Source organism: Mastigoproctus giganteus, chromosome 11 (assembly GCF_048544385.1).
Source record: "Mastigoproctus giganteus isolate SK-2022 chromosome 11, ASM4854438v1, whole genome shotgun sequence".
NCBI classification, from domain to species: domain Eukaryota; kingdom Metazoa; phylum Arthropoda; class Arachnida; order Uropygi; family Thelyphonidae; genus Mastigoproctus; species Mastigoproctus giganteus.
The window spans coordinates 161308293-161325864 of NC_143585.1; the positions used below are offsets into that span (position 1 = coordinate 161308293).

The following is a 17572-nucleotide window of genomic DNA, read 5'->3' on the forward strand; positions in this document are numbered from 1 at the left end:
GAAAAATGTCACAAAGGCATTCAAAATTGGTTCTTATAACATATGATAACAATGAAAGTGTTGTGCATTTTATTGATTTGATTGCTAACTAATACAATTTGCACTATAAAAGCGATCTTTTAGACAGTTATAGCGAAAATTTCAACTTCTGAGGTTGTGTAACAAATTAATAAAAAAAACAATTCGTTATTGGGTTCACATTACAATATTTTCATGATATGACGGTGTCTCTGGAATGGATTAATATCGTAAAGCTGGGTACACTGTATTGTATAGCTACACACGTGGTTTGAAATGCGGTATTTACAAATGTTTAAAATTCATTCATTTTTTGCAATTAATGTTCATAATTTCGATTTTATTGATACTTGATACTTTGGGAAAAAAAAAAAACTCGTAAACCCGGGAACTCGTAAAGCGAGAACCGCCTGTATATATGTATATGTATGTATATATATATATATATATATATATATATATTGTGTTCTTATTAAAGCTTATGATTTAAATTCTGGTAAAGTGTATATGATTATTTCTTTATCACGTGCTACGTTAATGCTATTGTCATGTGATAATTTGACATTATATGTGCATGAGGCGTTTTGGTCAATTGATTTAATGCTTCAATATTGGTTGATTTAGTCTATTTTCTGGTATTTATTTATTAATGTTGTTTATTTATTTATAGGTATTTAAGTGTACATGGAACAAGTTAGCATTTGTGGGCTAACTTTAGCCTGGGGGCCTGTAAATGTAATGGTAATAATAAATGAAGTTAAAATTATATATACGCTGGTATTAAGCAATGCAAATTTCAATAAAATTTTCAAGTAAAACATTAAATAACATTCTTTCACCTGGTCATCTATCTGCTACTTCATCGGGGGCTTTGAGCGGATCGATAGCCAGACTAAAGGAATGTCTCATACCTACCCATTTCAATTATCCCTTTATCAATTTTGCCAATTATTGATTTTGCAGTGATATTTTTGCACTTAATTTAATTTTTGATTTATTTTAATTTAATTTTTAAATTAAAATTTTTCAATAATAGAGTCGGAAGCAGCAAACTTGTATAGGTGATACAAAGCCCAACGCGTAAGTATCTGAATAAACGGGAAAAGCTTTTACTTACTGCTACTTGTCCTGTGGTGGTCTGTCAGAAAGAGGGTTATTCCCACTTTATGTTTGTTTTATTGGCTGATTGGTTTTTTACTGCGCAGTCGTGCCTATTGGGTGTTATGGTGTGATGTCAATATTACTGTAGGGCAATATATTTTGCGAATCATGAGAGGGTTTATTTTTATATTTGTTGGGGGGTTGAGGTCGGGGGAAAACCTTCCGAGTTGAAATGATGCATTTTTATATATACAAGTATTGGAAAATACGTGGTGATTATTGATAAAGATGATGTTTTTATGCAAAGGATGATGTTATGATGAAAGGATGATGTTCATATACTTTATTTACATGAAATTGTTTTTGCTATCCCTTGGACTGGGCCGGTATAGCTTTTCTAAGGCATAACGACCCGTATTGTCCAAGTAGATATAGCTATGTAAATAGCTATATTCCCTTGGACAATACGTGTCATTAAAATTCTATGAAAATTTTATTGAAATTTGCATTGCTTAATACCATTATTATATATATTTTTAACTTCATTTATTATTACCATTACATTTACAGGCCACCAGGCTAAAGTTAGCCCACAAATGCTAACTTGTTAACCTGTTCCATTTACACGTAAATACCTATAAATAAATAAACAACATTAATAAATAAATACCAGAAAATAGATTAAATCGACCAATATTGAAGCATTAAATCAATTGACCGGTGTGTGTGTGTGTGTGTGTGTGTGTGTATATATATATATATATATAGTCATATAAATTAGAATAAGGTTTAAAATAATAAAATAATGCCAGCAGTACGGCAAGACAAGAGCGAAAAAACAAAATTAAACCTAGATTCAAATCTAACAAGGAGGGAAGAGAAAGGTAACAAGAATAAAAATATTGCAATGGAAACTCTAAATTAATTTAGAAAATCTAATTATACGAATAATAATTCATTGAAATTTAAAGCCAATTAAATACAAAATTTAGCGGTTCCCCCTCTGATGGGCACCAGGTGGGCACCTGATGGGCACCAGAAATTTGGCTTTAAATTTCAATGAATTATTATTCGTATAATTAGATTTTCTAAATTAGAGTTTCCGTTGCAATATTTTTATTCTTGTTACCTTTCTCTTCCCTCCCTGTTAGATTTGAATCTAGGTTTAATTTTGTTTTTTCGCTCTTGTCTTGCCATACTGCTGGCATTATTTTATTATTTTAAACCTTATTCTAATTTATATGACTATATTTCAAGCGTCATGTAGAGGAGTATGCTTTTTGCTGCCTCTGATGTGTGCTGTACCCTCCTTTTTATTTTTATTAAGTAATACTTCTTTTCCAACATTATTTAAATATAATTATATATATATATTCACACACACACACACACACACACACACAGTTAACCTCCATAGCCGAGTGGTCAGGAAGGGGGGGGGGCAGTAGCACACGCTCTTTGAGTAGACCGGGGTTCAAGCCCCTGACTGCTGAATATGGTTGATCTGCCAACCCGCGTGGCAGATTATGGTCCATTTCCCTCAGCATGAATTGTTGAGGAGGCTTCCATCCTGCAGTGGGTTGATAATGGCTGCACTTTACCTTTTTTTTTTATTCGCGGAGGTTACATTCCTGAGAAATGCCGCGAATACCAAAAACGCGAATACTGAGTGTACGCGAATAAACAAGAACGTGAATTATGGCTCCCATAGTAATAAAGGGGTTCCGTTCCAAAGTATGAAATGTATAAGAAAAACTAGTCTAAATTTTGTCTATGTATGTATTATATGTACCTTCATAATATGACTATGTACATAGACAATACATAGTGAAATGCAAGCATAAGGCATCGAAATGAAAATAAGAAACAATTTAATATTAAATGTTAATATTTATTATAAATTTCAAACAAATCTTTAAATCCAGCGCCTTTGCTATATCTAAAAAACGTATCCCGCCAGTGCTATCACCAGTTTCGCTAAAGTGTTTATAAAGGTGTTTTCCTTTTCACGAATGATGAGTGAACTTAACGAATTTTATTTTGAGTTTGGTCTTCTATCCACAGATTTAAAGCCTTTTCCATTTTTTTTTCTAATTTAACATCTCGAGTTACAGAGCAAATTTTTGAAGCAATTAGCACGTTTTCACGGACATTACGGCGGATTTTTTATTCCGATTTCTTGATTGATCGTACCATTGACTTATTGATTTTATAATGTTTTGCGACTGACGAGACACTTTCACCATTAGAAATTTTGTCTAATAACTGAATTTTAATCGCTAATGTCATCACCTTCTTTGATCTTTTCACAATTCCCATGTTATTCGTAGCCATATTTTCGTGGGGGTTAGAAAAGAACTTGTCCACAATAAAGTCACTTTCTCCTGTTTAACACACTCGAAAAAGTCTGTTTACACTAACACACTGCAAAACGGCAGATTTTTCACTTTTGTAAGCATATCAATTTATAAGTTAAAAGCAAACAACGAAACTTTCCATGATAAGCGCATAGCACATACTGAACAAGGATTAGCAAGAAACATCCACACTTGCGATTTTGTCACCCCTCTCCCCCATCCACTGAGCGCTGTTTTGACCAGGAAGGATGATTTTAGCCACGCCTATGTCTTTTTATGGCGGAAAATGTGCACGGCTTTAAAATTCACATTTTTTTTAGGCTTCGTTTTATATTTAAATCAATAACCGCGAATAGCGGGGGTTTACTGTATATATATATATATATTTTTTTTTTTTTTTTTTTTTTCACTCACACTCATCTTTTTCTCACACACCAGGGTAGGGATGTAATGATGTGTAATGTAAATTTAAATACTAATTAAAACTAGGGTTACTGTGTACTTAACTATAGCATTTATGGTTTGTGTTCTTTTTCTCGTACTACACCGACAGTGGTAGAGGATGAAAAGGACCTGGGGGTAATTGTGCAGGCAGATATGAAGTTTTTTGAACAGTGCAGACGTTCTGCAAGAGTAGCTCATGGTGTCTTTTCAATGAAATACAGGAATTTTTCTAGCAGGGATAAGGAGGTGATTATCCCCTTGTATAAGGCAATGGTCAGGCCACACCTTGAGTACTGTATACAGGTCTGGAGGCCTCCTTTTAAGAAGTATGTAGAGCTGTTGGAAGGGTTGCTGTTACAAAGAAAGGCTTAAGTTTTGCAGATTACAGTGTCTGGAAACTAGGCACCTGGGAGACCTGATTGAGGTGTATAAAGCCTTGAATGGTTTGAGCATGTTCAGTCCTGATGGGATTCTTCCTCTTGCTCAGAATAATTACCTGAGAGGGCATAAATTCAAATTGAGGAAGGACAGTTGTAGGATAGATGTACGAATGTTTGCCTTGAGCCAGCGGGTAGTTGATTGGTGGAACAGACTTCCATCTCTTGTAGTGGAAGTTGATAGTCTAAATAAATTTAAGGCTGAACGGGACAGGTAATTGGAATGAACGGAGAGATGAAATGGGAGCTGTTTTTTTTTTGATAATGCATAAGCTTGTTTTCTTGCATCATATGCCTCTACTAATGGTAATGCTAAGATCCTTCTGACATCTTTTTGACAGAAAACCAATGGAGGCATTGAATGGAGTGTACCGGGAATGTTGGGAGGTGGTTTACCAAGATCATCAATACACGGGTGGGAAGAAAAGTAGGATGGTAGCAGGTCAGATTTATCTTTGACTGAAGTGGTAATAGAACCATTTCATTTTGACAGGGGTGGGAACAGTGATTTGCAAAAGTTTCAGCCAGTATCTTTAGCATGAGACCAGAATGCTCAGCCACCATTTGGACAAGTAGCCTCTTTGAAATCTACTTTGTACTGATTAATAACTGCTTTACAATTGTTGCAAGCTTTGGAGGCAGAAAACGAACCTAGAGATTTGGAAAAAAGCCATTTATGATATGCAGCATTCCTCTTGAACAGCCTTAGTACATTTATTGGAAAACCAAGGATAAAGGGCGAGATAGCCACACCTTTTATGTACAGTTATTTTGCATGTCTGGCATTGCCTCTTTCTGTACATAGCTGACTGACAAACTAAGTTTACTACTTAGCAATGATCTTATATTATTGGTGGCATTGCTCCAATAATAGAAGTATGTTGCTTTTAATACTTTAAGAAAACAACATACTCCAAAAGAATTATGTTGCTCTTCATTTAGAATGTAAAGTGTATGTCACTAGCCAGGCTCAGGTTTGAAGACCTGGGCAACCCAGTGATGAGGTGTATCCACATTGTGAGATGCAAGAGAGTACATTAAGTCAACAATCACTTACTGCACCATCTTGCATCTCACATATTGTAGGTTTGTCAAGTTGACAAATTTGTCTGATCAATGTGATTAGCTACTCAGGTCAACAAAGAGGAACTTGGATGCAGAGAATAGATTTCAGTTCTTTTAATACAGCATCAAATGAGTTATTTTTAAGTAAATTGGAGCAGTATGGCTTGCTGTTGGTAAGGGCATAATCAAGTGATAAGAGACAGATTTTATTTTTAAATGGCCTCTGTTTTTCATGAACTAATGTGATGAGTGGAGTTCCACAGTGTTCAGTGTCCCCCTTACTAATATTTGTTAATGTTATTGAAGTAGATATTTCAAATTTGTTTAAGCTTGCTCATCTATAAAAGTAGTCAGGGTTGTAAATACATTGGGTATACCACTTCAGTATAATCTAAATAAACTGGTTGGACTTGAAAATGAAAGGAAAATGTGTTACAGCATTGGTAAGCAATGAGATGTATTGCATTTAGGTAATCCCATAAAAATATAAATCAATGTTGCATATAATTTGGAGTTCATTTCAGACTGCACAATCATCAGATTGTGCAATTGACTGAACTGCATGAGTTGCTAGGACAACTAATGGAGTTTTTTTTTTTTTATGTAAACCCCATGCACGAGAAGTATTAGAACCTATAGTATTTAGTACGTGCTTGGGTTGAAGGTTGAGAAGACGAGAGAAGATATTTGTTGACATTGGACTTTAACTTCTGTAGACTGTAACTTTCAGGAAATACGTTTGAAGGAAGGTTGTTCCAGAAAACGGCAGTTAAATGAATAAACGAGGAAGATGAAAAGTTAGTTCTGTGAGTGAAGTTGGACAGTAAATGAGTGTTGGCTGGTGGTGGCACGAGTTCGGACTGTTTTGAAAGAGTGAAAGAGAAAACCAAGTTCTTTAGATGCAGAGGAAGCAATATTTGTAATGTGCTAGTGCCAAGAGAGAGATTAGAAGTCAGGGTAATCTCCAATAGAGATATATCATTTTTCCTAGAAATCGGAGTGTCACCAAAGATAAGCATAGGAGCAGAAGAATCCTTTTTGCGAGATATAAGACAAGACTGAGTTTTAGAAGGACTGAAATCAACGAAGTTGTCTTTGCCCCACAGGAGAATTACCTGGAGATCAGCATTTAAAGAATTGGTAGCAGTTTTTCGAGAAGTTGAAGCTGATTGAGCCTCACAAGGTTTCTCAAAATGGGAAATGGAATGCAATGTGCTATCATTGGCAAAACTATGGATAGGATTTCCAGTCAATGGAAGAAGGTCATTAATATACAAGAGGAAAAGAGTGGGTGAAAGAACTGAACCTTGGGGGACACCGGCATTAGTGGAGAAGTTAGAAGATGGAGAGCCATCTACAATCCCCCTCAGTGAGTGATCAGAGAGAAAACTGGATAACCAATTACAAAAAACAGTTGCCAATTCATAGGATGGAAGCTTGTTTAGAAGACCTTTATGCCAAATACGATCGAAAGACTTTGAGATGTCAAGAGCAACTGCTTATGTTTCACCGAACTTTTACATTGAATTAGTCCATAAATGGGTAACATAAGCCAGAATATCACAAGTGGATCGACACGGAAGGTTTCTAGGTAGTTTGTGTAAGAGTTGGCAGTTAATTGATTTCTCCCATTACTTTAGAAAGAGCAGAAGTAATTGCAATGGGAAGATAATTGGATGGGAGTGATTTGTCACCCTTTTGAGGAACTGGCTGGATATGAGCAAATTTCCAAACAGAAGGAAAAACACCTTTGGAATAAGAAAGTGAAAAAAGGCGGCAAAAAACAGGAGTAAGTTCAGGAGCACAGGATTTGAGAACAAGTGGAGGCATACCATTGGGACCTGGAGATTTCTTAGCATCAAGATTCGTTAAAATCCTTCTGACATTCTTTTTGATGGAAGACAACAGGAGGAATTAAATGGAGCATGTTGGGAATGTTGGGAGGTGTTTTACCAAGATCATTAATACATGAGCTGGAAGAAAGATGGGATGCTAGCAGGTCAGCTTTATCCTTGGCTGAAGTGGCAACAGAACCATCTGGTTTGGACAGAGGTGGGAGCAGAGATGGGCAAAAATTGTGGCCAATAGTTTTGGCAAGAGACCAGAATGCTCGGCTACCATTAGGGCAAGAAGCAAGTTTTCTACTCTTAGCCTGTTCAAACTCTAGATTGGACTGATTAATAACTGCTTTACAATTGTTGCGAGCATTGGTGTAGTCAGAAAATGAAACTGAAGAATTAGAATCAAGCCAATTACGATATTCAACATTCTTCTCTTGAACATCCTTAGCACATTTATTGGAAAACCAAGGTTTAGATAAAGGAAGAGATTTTAAAGTGGAGTGTGGGAAAAAGGATTCCATTCCTGCAAGAATAATTTCACTGACACAGTCTAAGCAAATGTTGAAATCAGAAGTTTTGAAACAGTAATCCAACCATGGAAAAGAAGAAAAGAAATCTCTCAGGTCATCCTATTTTGCATTCTTGTAATGCCAAACAATACGAGGTTGGGAATAGCCATGAGATAAAGGCTCCATTGGAGAAGAGACAATCACCAAGTTGTGATCTAAGGTGCCTAAGGACCACTCACTTCAACCATGTACTTAGTAGGGTTGTTTGTGAGAAAAAGATCAAGCGTATTGGCTGTACGGTTAGATTGTCCTGTATTCTTGTAGGTAAATGAACAATCTGTGCAAGGTCATTAGTAATTGCAAAAGCCTCAGCATCTCGACCAGCTGGGTTGGTGTGACTAGAAAACGGAAGCCAGCTGAAGTTGTGAACATTAAAATCACCAAGGAAAATTATCTCACTGTTAGGAAAGTTGGACTGGAGAAAGTCAAGTTGCAAAGTGAGGAAGTCAAAGGGCTCCAAGTGATTAGTGGAGTTGGGAGAACGGTAGAGACAACAGATTTATTTGACAAAATAAGGTACAGAGTTTTTAAGCCAGAGAAGATCAAAAATAGGAGATTCCAAATTACCAAGTCTCTGACAGGGAATATCGGAACGGACATATGCAGAGGTACCTCCTTTGAGGCGAAAGCAATCATACAGCAAATAATTTGGGCAACTGAGATGAGCAGTATTTGAATCAACTGATAACTGAGATTCTGTCAGAAAAAGTACATGGGGTTTGGCAGACTGCAAGTGGAAATGGACATCGTTGAGATTAGAATTGAGACCACATATACAGTATTTGTGAAATGAACTAGGAAGTGTTTGGGAGGATTAGATCTTTTCACAAATAAGCTTACTCTATTAGTTTGACAATTCATGGTGTATTCAATAGTATTAAAAAGTGGGGGGGGGTCATCCTTTATGAAGTAATGAAATTTTGGATATGGTGTGCATATGGTAAGAATATACCCAGATCCTTGACATAACGTGGCCTCGACAATGTCTCCCCCTCACATGCACACTACTTGGACTCCCTCCAGTCACCATCTGGCAGAGTAGAGATAGCAAGATTATACACTAGCTGATCCGGAAGCTTCCAAAAGAGTTACCAATAGGTTCGGTCCGGTGTATAATTAGTGGTCGGCCTGCAAATATCGTTTTAGAGCTGTACCCTCGAAATGTAAGGAATATTGGATCCCGCTATGATGTTCATCATAACCTGGAAAGTCATCAGTCATACTACACGACGGAAGAGTTGATCGGAACTTAGCTCTGGAGACTTAACATAGGTTCCACCACTTCAAGCCTCCAATAAGCAAAGTGGTGGTATTGCACTGGTTGATGAGAGTTATCTACCACTTAGTACTGCTTCGTAGCACAGAGGGGTGGCATTCCTCCATGTGATGTGGGCGCCACACCTTGATCCCTGCCCACGTTGGTTCACACCTGTGTGGTCACCCACTGTGTGCTTGTGCATGGAGGTTATTCCTAGGATTACTAACAGTCCCACCATTGTGAAGGTGCCAGCAGAGACTTTGACTGTCACAGACCGTCCGGACTTCGCCGAAATTGGGTCCACTTGACTTGAGTGTCACTCGAATATCCGTTCCATCAGTGTTTTAGACTCCCAGGCAGCAAGTACAGCCTGTCCTCATATACCACATGTTTACACTACACGAATTCGAGCATACACAATTTATAAATAGGGGAACGATATCTTATATAACACGAACCGAATTCGCTTTTGCACGATTCGCCTTTATGTTTACAAGAAATGGCAGTCGAACACAGAATCACCCCAACCGAACGCAACACGATAGAAATGAAGAGAAGATTCTGAAAATGTATTTATGTTTTTTATATCAGTGAAGGGGAAATACATTTCACCATAATAACGTAAAAACCAACATAATTCCAGCTATCGGTATAATCACAAAAGCAATTAGATCGAGTTTACTACCTGTTTATAACAAATTTCACTAGCAGAAACGCAACTGGAAATTGTTTTTATTGTTTTATGGTAGTAACGCCTAGAAATGTGCTTTAGTAAAATGTGAGGTGTTAATAGTGTATCTCTGCCTTTACGGTGTTGTTTATTCAGTTGCTACACCCGCGCAGCTTTGATTATGTGTATCAGGTGTGCCTCCTTGTTTTGTAATTGTGCTTTATTCCCTAAAAATGAGTAAAATACTTAAAAGGTGTGAAAACGAAGCGTCCTAGTGAAGATACTGCAGATTCAGAGAGAAAAAGAAAAGTATATCGATAAAGAGAGGCGGACTGGGTCAAAAATTCTTACCCGGGAAAATTTATAGTGGCCTCATACTAGCGTTTATGGCCAAAATCACACCGGGGTTTAGCCGGTAAGGCTTATGGCCAGTCCGCCTCTGTCGATAGACAAAAAATATGAAATTGTGAAATGCATTGAGTTAAATGAAAGACCATGTGATATTGCACGTGCTACAGACCTAAATGAGGCAACGCCGAGAATTAGAAAGAATGCAGAGAAAATAAAAACTTTCATAGCAGGAACAACTCAAAGGGTAATTAAAATCCATTAGATTAAGACACAAAGAATTGGAAGAGATGGAACGCCTGTCATCTGTTTGGATAGAAAATCAAACAAAAAACAAGTTTGCTTACGATTGAAGTAAAAGCATTAGCAATATTTTATTACGTAATAGTCGTAATAAAATGCGTAAGTATTTTCTTACGATTATTTATTGTGCTTGGTAATGTTTTGGTTACAAATGTGTGTTCAATCTTGGGTGGTCGGCATCTAACCCCATTTTTCCCATAGGGCCTGTTGTTTATATTGCACGATTTTGCATTGCACGAGGGTTTCTAGGAACGCAACTACCGTGCTATACGAGGACTGACTGTACAGCTTTTCTGGCCTATCTGAGAGAATATCTGTGACAACCTCAAGGAGTTAATTTTCTTCTCCCACTTTGCCAGCAGTGATAAAGAGGTTGATTATGCCATTGTATGAATTAATGGTTATGCCACATTCTGAATGCTCCAACAGTTTGGAAACTCCATTTTAGAAAAGATGTACATCTGTTGTGAAAGATTTATTGGGGCACAAAACTATAACCTTTTGTTTAGAACTTAGCTAATTGAAGTGTTTCAGGCTTTAAGTGGGTTTATTTAATAAGCTAAATGCTGGTGGAATATCTTTCTCAAGAGACCTCCTGGATCAGCATTTACAGTTAGAGAGAGAAAAATGATCTACTCTGGCACCCTGTCCGCACTGCTTAGAAAACTTCATCTCTGACTGCACAAATTGCCCACAGGTCTTTTTCATTCTCTATCAACCTGAGTGTACCAACCACACAGTTGGTACATTTCCTGGGGTTGCTGCTATCCATATGCATTACTTTGCATTTGTAAATGTTAAACTTCAGTTGCCACCGCTCAGTCCATATGCCCCACTTTTCTACATCCTGTTGCAGTAGCATACTGTCATTAACAATCCTGCCAACCTTTGTATCCTCTGCAAACTTGAACATTAAGTCTGTTATACCTTTATCAATAACATTGATAAATACAGGAACCAACAATAGGCTCAACACTCCACTAAGAACAGTCCACAAAGAGCAGCATTCGTTGATTACCACTTTCTGTCTTCTCCCACTCAACCATCCCTTTATCCATTGTAGCAACTTGCCCTTAATGTCATATTGCTCCAATTTGTACAGTAGTCTTCCGTGTGCTGCAGTAAAAGCTTTCGTAAAATCCATGTATGTGATATCAAAACGATTTTTTGCATCCACTTCCTTGGTTACCACGTCATAGTATCAAATCAGATTGGTTAGACAAGACTTCCTCTTAACAAATCCATGCTGTGTTTGAACTAATACTGCAGTTTTATCTGGGTGATCCTGAAATGCTTCTTTAACCAATGACTGCATTACCCTTTGATCCCCCTTTGTGAATTTTGGTCACATTTGCACATCTCCAGTCCATGGGGACCTCCCCCTGAATCCAAGGATGCTCTCATAATTATGGCTAAGTGTTTGCTTACTTCCTTTGCTGCCTCCTGTAATATAACTGGATAGATCTCATCCACCCCAGTTGCCTTTCTTATGTTTGTCTTCAACAATTTCTCTCCTATACTCTGCTGTCATTTATTTAAAAACCTTTTAGCCCCTCGTCAGAGTTTAATAAGCTTGTATCTTCCACTTCCCTATAGAATTCCTCATGTGTGAATGTTGATCCGAAATGTTCACTCAGTTTGTCAATTATCTGAGCTGGATCATCAACAGATGAACCATCGATATCATGGACCAATCTGATTCATCCCCTTCCTTTTAGAGATTACATAAGTAAAGAAGGCTTTCTTTGAATTCTTTGCCAAAGATTTCTCACAATCTGCCATTGCTTGCCTAACATCCTCTGTGACATGAATACAGATTAGCTTATAACTACCATAGGCTTCTGTGTTGCCTGATATGCATCCCTTACATTTTGCTTCTTTGCCACGAGTCTTATAAGTTCATCTGACATCCATTTAGGCCTAATCTTGAACAGTATTTGTTAGTTAGTTTGAAAAGCCAAGTTGCTCCTATTATTAATTCCTTCAGTGTTTCCCATTTAGAATTTGCTTTTGAAACATTAGTTTATTCCACTGTATAGAATTTAAAAATTGTCTGAGACCACTGTAGCAGTCTTTGCGAAAGCAAAAACCCATCCCTTCTTCCCTTTACCCCTGATGGTAGTTACCTCTTTAAGTAAATCCCACATCAGTACACTGTGATCACTGCCTCCCAATTATTCCTTTATCTATAAATTCTTAATATATGATCGATCACTGCTGATAGTCTGTCAATCAGATAGAGTATTACTCTCTCTGGTTACCTGTCGAACGTGCTGCTGTAGAATACAATCATCCAATAAATCCACAAAAGTGTTGCGAGTGATCGAGCCACAAGTTCCATTCATTATCTGGGAAGTTAAAATCTCCCTTTATAAGACAATCTGATTTACTGACCCACTATTTCTCTGTACAATTGTTCATTTTACTTATTAGTCATTAAACCTATAACATACTCCTACACTCATTTTTGCGTTCCTGGTGCTTATGTCACACCAATCTGGCCAAAAATTGCACTGTCTACCTATATCAACTGGGTGCACTACCTTTGATTTTGTGTTTCTTTAGTAACAGCATAACCCCCTCCTCCCTTCCTATCCTGTCTACCCTTTTTGTTCACATTGTACTCCCCAGATTCCAATTCTTCGCTACTTATATCTATGTGACACAATGTCTCTGATATTTAAACAATATCCACCTTTGATGTCTTGACCAGCACTTCAAATTTTTTTACTATGCTCTTTGTATTGGTTTATTTTGAAGTATACATGCCCCTGTTCTTAATGTTAGTTACTCTTGTTCCATAATGACTCCCTGCAGTTCAAGACTCATTTGCATCTCTGCCTGCTGCTGCTGTTATTCTTTTAGTCTGTCAATCCCCCAAGCTACAGTTTTCCGACCCACCTTACACTGCCTCTATAGGAACAGCAAATATTCTTGCACCCTTTCTGTTTAAGTGAACCCATACCTGTAGAAGCAGTCTCCCCTGTTAACAAGCACATACATGCTTAAAAAATTCTACCCCACCAACCTTGCAATCTCTCTAGGGCAGAATTGATTGATAAGGCTCTCATCTTATACTCCCTCTTATTGTGTCTGGGTTGAATTGCAGACACCTTCAAATTTAACCCTAACTCACGAATTTTTCTGAATCTGCAGATATCCTACTCTTAATGTCATTAGTGTCTACGTACAATACAGCATACAACAGTATCACCTTTTGTGCTCTGAAAAGATATGGTCTACAGTGTCGCAGAGTTTGCCCGAATACTAATCATTGTTTTAGTATGCTCTTTCATGAAGTTTAAACTCATTTATTTGGCAGTTTACCCCCCTCCCCCATGATATGTGATATTAATTATATATATATATATATATATATATATATATATATATATATATATAGAATATCATTAGCTTTCCTTTTATCACTAATATAACTATTAATATATATATATATATATATATATATATATATATATATATATAAAACATGAATATTTATTTATAGAAAACAAGAAATTGATAATATAGTTATGGAAATGATAACTTCTAAGAATGAAAGTGGTGATCATGACTCAGAAGAGGATGAACCATATAAATGTGAATCCTCTGAAAGTGAGGTAAGCAAAGCTGTAGAAATTTAGACATTTTTGGCATACAGTGAAATTAAAAATATTATTAATGTTTTAATAACAATAAAGGTTATATTGTAGAAAATTGCAAAATTAAAGATATGTTATTGATGTTTTATTCCCTAACCCAGTGGTTTTCAAGGGAGTGCCCTGGCACCTTAGGGTGCTGCAACAACATTCCAGGAGTGCCACGTAATATGGGTTTAAGGTTCATAAACTAATTTTTTAAAATTTATATATTTATTTCATTATAAAAAGGTGTACATACAATCTTTTGAATTTTGTGGTGATCTATAATTGATGTTTATTTAGTACCTCTATATAAAGAATAAAATTATTATATATATAATTTGTATTATGAATTGTAATTTTGTTTATAGCTATGTTATTGTTATATATATATATATATATATATATATATATACAGAGGGAGAATCAGATCTAACAGGCAGAAAATTGAGTGGGGGTGCCACAAAATAAAATGAATTACTTAGGGGTGCCGTTGTTAAAAAAAAAAAGGTAAAAAATAACTGCCCTAACCTATGGAAGTTTATATTGTATAAAATTATCGAGTTTACTTATTGTATACCATGGATCCTGTCATAACAACTGGCTTACACAATGTTTCTCATAATGAATGGACTCCCATAAGCTCCATGTGTTCTTTTTTTGGCGCCTCCGTAGCCAGGTGGGAAGGAGCAGCAATGCATAGCACACGCTTCTTGATTAGACCGGGGTTCGAGCCCGCCACCACCAAATACGGGAATATGCAGTGGTTAGGGAATGACCACCGCATATTCCCGGAGCAATATGGCCTTAGTTGCTAATGCTCCTAAAAACCAAACAACGAACTCCATGTGTTCAGTGTGACTGCAGCTTCACACAGAATCACACTTACAGTAGGCCCATTGCTGCCAGTTTCAGCCAGATGGAGTTCTCAAAGTGACTTTAGCAGCTCCCATCCAATTAGCGATGCCTATTCATGAGTCTTATCTGGGTGTCCACTGAAGGAATACGGAAGGTATTCCTTCGGAAGGAATTCCATAAGAATCCGGGGGGTTCAGGCGCTGGTAAAATTTGAAGACTTCTCCATGTTGGCTTCTTATAAATTAGTGTTCCTGGTTTCTCTTCCAAACAAACCAGCAATTCTTGCACAAGACAAATGACAAAGTCTTATGACTTTGTTTTCATTGTTTCTTGTGTTTTATTGGTGTATAGACTGTGTGCATTATATCATAATCCTTAAATACTTTCAACCAAAATTGTGTTACAATGGCTGCTAAAAGTGAAAAGAAAAGCAGAAAGGGAATAGGATTAAAATGTAAATTAGAAATTGTTGAAATTCATGGTAATTGTAAGAAAAAGTGAATTTATTAAGAAGTTTGGCTTGGCTCGTTCCACTGTCTACCCTATTTCAGAATAAGTTCAATTACTTGAGAATAAAAATCCTCCAAACAAGTGATCAGAATTATAGAATCAACAATATGATTAGGAAAATGATGGGATATCTATCTGGGTGTCCACTGAAGGAATACGGAAGGTATTCCTTCGGAAGGAATTCCATAAGAATCTGGGGGGTTCAGGCGCTGGTAAAATTTGAAGACTTCTCCGTGTTGGCTTATAAATTAATGTGTTCCTGGTTTCTCTTCCAAACAAACCAGCAATTCTTGCACAAGACAAATCAACCCTTTGATTTGTCTTGTGGAAGACTTGCTGCTGTGTGCAAGATGATATCATCATAAGTCTTAAACCAGCCTAATAGTGGGAAAAAAAGCAGAAAAGGAATAGGATTGAAAACTAAATTAGGAATTATTAATAAAAAGCATACTCGTATCACTTGTAGCAAGGTTTAAGGTGTAAAATTGTAAATTTTAAGAGGGTGTATAAGAAGTTCTAGAAATGCCATGATCAAATTCCACTGATGTTGGGAGATAGACTTCACTGGAAAATGTTGATTTTATCTTAAGCATTATCTCAGGCTGGCAAGGGGTTTCCATGCATTATTTGAACTCTGCATGGCAGTCTCTGTGGCTGTAAATCCATCTGGGCTTTGCAGAAGCCCTGACAAAGATCTTGAGGAAACAGCTTCCATTGGAATTTCAATGCTTGGTCAATTCATGGAATTTGAAGTAAATGCTGTTGAGGGGCTTGTTCATTTGAACAATTCCAAAGAGATGAAAACCCAAAGATCTTCTAGACCGTGGTCTGTTCATCGAAGATGACAGTATCAAGGAGAAAGATGATGCTCAAAGTAAAGTCACAAGTTATGAAATCACCAGAATTTTAGGCAGGTAGAAGGCTGTGAAGAAGTCTGTTGGAGATTATCTCTTCATTGAGCAAAGTGTTCTTCAAGTCAATGAGTTGATGACAGGGTCATGTCCTACTACAGACAGATGAGCGGAGATGGAGGAAACCCCTGGTTCCGTCAGACAACTAACACACTTTACATACAGACATGCTGATGGAAATGAGAGAAACCAGGAACACATTAATTTATAAGAAACCAATAGGGGAGAAGTCTTCAAAATTTACCACGCCTGAACCCCCAGGGGTTCAGGCGTGGTAAATTTATTCAGGGAGGGGAATACCTCCGGCATTCCCCTCCCTGAATAACTCCTCATGTATGAATGTAGATGCAAAATATTCATTTAGTTTGTTAGCTATCTGAGCAGGATAATCAACAGTTGAACCATCGATATCAAGTGGACCAATCTGATTTATCATTTTCCTTCTAGAGTTTACATAAGTAAAGAACATTTTGCTGTTTTTCTTTGTATCCTTTGCCAAAGATTTTTCATAATCTGTCTATGCCTGACTATTCTCCTTTGTGACTTGGTTTCAGACTAGCTTATATCTATTATAAGCTTCTGTGTCACCTGTTAATTTATATGTATCCCATGCATTTTTCTTCTCTGCCAAATGTATAATTATTCATCTAATTAGTCATTTAGGCCTAAATCTTGAACAATGTCTTAGTTGGTATGAAAAGCCTAATAGCTTCCAGGATTATTTCTTTGAATGCTTCCCATTTTGAATTTGCTGTTGGTAACATCATCAGTTGGTCCCACCGTATAGAATTTAAATACATCACCATAGTCACCTTTACAAAAGCAAAAACCCTTCCCCTTACCCAATGGTAGTTACCTCTTTGAGTAAATCCCACTTCAACACACTGTGACCACTGCGACTTAGTGGTTCCTTTATCTGCAGATTCTTAATGCATGAAGAATCTCTACTGATAATCAGATCGAGAGTATTACTCCCTGTAGTTGTCTCCTGAACATGCTGCTGTAGAAAACAATCATCCAATAAATCCATAACTTGCTAGTGTGTGAGTGAGAAACCCACAAATTCCAGTCAATCTCTGGAAAATTAAAACCCCCCATTATAAGATACTCTGATTTACTGGCCCAGTCTATTTCTCTGCTCAATTGCTCATTATACTCATCAGATTCATTAGGCCTATAACACACACACCTACTCTCAATTTTGATCTCCCAATGCTTATGTCACACCAAACAGACTCAAC

At 36.9% G+C, this 17572-nt stretch overlaps 1 protein-coding gene across 2 annotated transcripts in view; it reads left to right on the plus strand.

The window, feature by feature from the left end:
- Nucleotides 1–17572, plus strand: part of LOC150078542 (uncharacterized) — a 273894-nt gene that overhangs the window by 63625 nt on the left and 192697 nt on the right. For both annotated transcript variants that reach the window (XM_090384841.1, XM_090384840.1), the window contains exon 3: nt 13920–14031. In XM_090384841.1, coding sequence (XP_090240967.1) covers nt 13920–14031 — 112 coding nt within the window. The remainder of the gene's footprint in view (nt 1–13919; nt 14032–17572) is intronic.